This window comes from Pieris napi, chromosome 24, assembly GCF_905475465.1.
Source record: "Pieris napi chromosome 24, ilPieNapi1.2, whole genome shotgun sequence".
In the NCBI taxonomy this organism is placed as follows: Eukaryota; Metazoa; Arthropoda; class Insecta; order Lepidoptera; family Pieridae; genus Pieris; species Pieris napi.
Genome location: NC_062257.1, coordinates 5,755,479 through 5,758,691, shown reverse-complemented (window position 1 = coordinate 5,758,691; position 3,213 = coordinate 5,755,479). Strand labels below are relative to the sequence as shown.

At 32.8% G+C, this 3,213-nt stretch overlaps 1 protein-coding gene across 1 annotated transcript; it reads right to left on the bottom strand.

Moving 5' to 3' along the window:
• Positions 1-299: 299 nt before the first annotated feature.
• On the bottom strand, positions 300-2,928 carry LOC125061676 (40S ribosomal protein S3). The gene is made up of 4 exons (XM_047667208.1): positions 2,794-2,928; positions 2,183-2,486; positions 1,539-1,759; positions 300-527 (listed from the first exon to the last, which is right to left on the bottom strand). The coding sequence occupies exons 1-4, from the start codon at positions 2,824-2,826 to the stop codon at positions 330-332; spliced, it is 756 nt and encodes a 251-aa protein (XP_047523164.1). The 5' UTR covers positions 2,827-2,928; the 3' UTR covers positions 300-329.
• Between the last annotated feature and the right edge of the window lie 285 nt (positions 2,929-3,213).

Here is a 3,213-nt window from a genome sequence, read left to right as displayed (position 1 = left end):
GACAAATAAACTAACATTCAATAAATATTTCAATGCTTAATTCTTCAATACTTTCAAGTGCATTATCTACTATATTGTAGTATGAAAATATAAGGCCAAAGTATTTGAGTATACACATGTATTGCCATATCTGAATCCTCTTATTCATTTAGGAAATCGTGACCTTTTCCTTTACCCCATAGACCATGTCGAAGACGACATACAAACCAGAGTTCAATAAAATTCTACAGATCGAAATTTCTCAACAGTTTTCATGAGATTGTTGTGGTGTAATAATATAATATAAATTAAACACAGTCTTAGTTGGTTGGTCTTATATTATATACAGTCTACGCAATCGCGGGCTGCGCAGCGGGTAATGTGGGCGGTACAGCGGGTGGAAGAGCTGTAGGGGCCAATGACCGCACATCAGAACTGGGCTCTGTTGGAATTGGCTCATCCTTGGGCTCAGTCACAAGAATGTGATCTGGCTGAGGCTTCTTGGGTCCATTCTTGCCCTGTTGGTCCCATGGCAACATAATCTTCACCTGGAATGTTTATATTGATTTATATCATAGTTGTTAATACTCCAAATTTCCAGTAATTTATCTTGTCTTTTTATATTTTAATAATATACTATCTATTTATTAATTATAAGTACTACTATAATTATAAAATTTATGGGAAAGGTTTAAATAAATTATTTCTTTGCAACTAATTAAGAAAAGGTATATAATTAATTACATTTGTAGGGTTTGCACCGTACCAGAGCTCACACAGATGAACCCTCCAATAAAACAAACTCTATTAATATTCCACAATTAATTAGAGCACAGCTCATGGGAACTGCACTCCCTGAAATCGTGGATAACCTAAATGACTAATACTGGTTTGCTGTAACTAATAGCTGAGAATGGAACTTATTAAAGTCCCCTAGCCATGTCTTTTGCGAACATGATAAATTCAAATACATACAATCATATAATACAATACAATCATTAATACAATCATTAATTCAGTTTTAAGCAATAGAACATGCAACAAGGTAAGTGACAACATGTAACAATTTTGTTGAGGTTGCAATAAATCTTTGCAAAGTACAGAAAGCAGATGAAGCTTAGTTTTAGAATACATTACAAAATAAAATAGGTCTTTTATTTTGTATTGTACCTATTGCAAAATATTTATAACTCAAATATCATTTTTCAATTATAATTTGGTAATATATATTGAGGTTAGTTAATAATTAGAAGTCTATGTTATTTATGATTTTTTTAAATTAACAGCCTATTATGTCAGCCCAGTATTGTAACAACTTCTATTATACATACTGTATCACCTTTATTACAAATAAAAAAACAATATAGTAGATTCTATATTTAAATGTCTTTTTGGTAAAATTTAAAAGTCTAATATTTTATCAGTTCATGTGTATTTTTTGTTCAATTAAGTTTACTAAGAAAGAGATTCATACAATATTAACCATAGTATTCATTAAGTTAGATGGGATTATTAAATAGATTTAATTGATGATTTATATATTAAAACAATTAAATTACCTTGATACCAAGCACTCCTTGTCTAAGAAGTACGTGTCTGGTGGCAGTATTGACATAGTCATTGCAGGGGTCTCCTGAGTGAATCATGAGCCCATCAACAAACTTCATGGATTTAGCTCTCTGTCCTCGCAACTTTCCTGATACTACAACTTCACACCCACGAGCACCAGATTCCATGATGAACCTCAGAACACCGTAGCATGCACGTCTAACAGCCAAACCTGAAAGTCATAAAAGATTGTTGGAAAATAAATACTTACACAACACTAAAGTAGAACCTTTATAATCTGTATAACCATATATGTAAATAAAGATAGGATATGTGTACCCCATAGTTTATGGACAGGATGTCAAATTTCAGGTTCACACTACACACATTTCTAGAATGCACACTGCACTGAGAAGTTGCAAGTATAGCAACAGATGGTTGCATCAAGTTGATATAGCAATCCAAATTTAATGAAAACACAAACACATTTTAACAGAAAAATGTAATAGAGGCTCTTATGAAAGAAAGAAAATTAGTTGATTATTGAACCTTGACAGAAATAAGTATATGATAACCATACATCTTTTGATTTACAAGAATGAAATTTGAATAGAATCTTACAATGAATTGAAAATTAATGCACTAAGATACGCACCTCCGATAAGTTTGTATCTGAGAGATTCAGCCTGAGCGATGGCGCAAAGACCACGAGTGGCAACCTTCTCTGCGTAGAGCTCAACAGACTGTTCAGGGATGTTGAATCTCTTCTGCACAACTGATGTTAGTTCCCGGATGCGACGTCCTTTCTCTCCTAACACGCTCTGGGTGCGGGTGGCCATGATGATGATCTCCGACCGTGTCGGAGTCACGCGTACTTCCACACCTGAGTAACCATCTTCAGCGAGTTCCCGAGTAAGAAACTCATTTAACTCGGCTTTAAATACTCCGTCTCCGACGAACTGAAAAGTTTTAAGAGGTTATGTTTTGATTTTGACATTTTATACGAATATTGAAATGAAATGACACGTCTTCGAGTACATGTAATTCCAAGATGCAGATTCTGGGCAGCTGTAAGCAACCCGAACATTATATTATGCACACTAAGAAATATCATAAAACACAATTGGGTACTCAAAAACACATCCACTAACATCACAGTTTGTAGTCATAAATTAAGATGAATATATATTTGCACATATTTAGTTAAATTACTAAAACGTAATTACAACGATATTTTACAATTTTATTAAGTAAAACTCAACATACTTTTCGCTTTTTAGAAATATTGTTCACCGCCATGATTGCAAAGAGCGGAGCTAAACTTGAAAAGAAATTAACGTCAAGGTCGAATTGACATTTGGCAAATTTTGACACTTGTACGTAACCAACGCTTCTATATGTCGGTTGTCAATTTATAGATTTGCATAGATAAATTCAACGGTATACAGATAACTTTCATAATATTAAAAAGCCGATGTGGCTTGTTTTTTGTTTGCATTAATTACATTTTAAATTATGTACTATCATAATATTTTAACATATGATATTTTATTGTGACATTAATAATGTTACTTTGAAATTTTAATCTTATTAGCAGTTCTCACGACACATAAAGACAATATTTATTATTGTATTTGCGGATCGTTGCGTTGATCAATTCATGAAATGTTTCTTTTCAAGTATGAT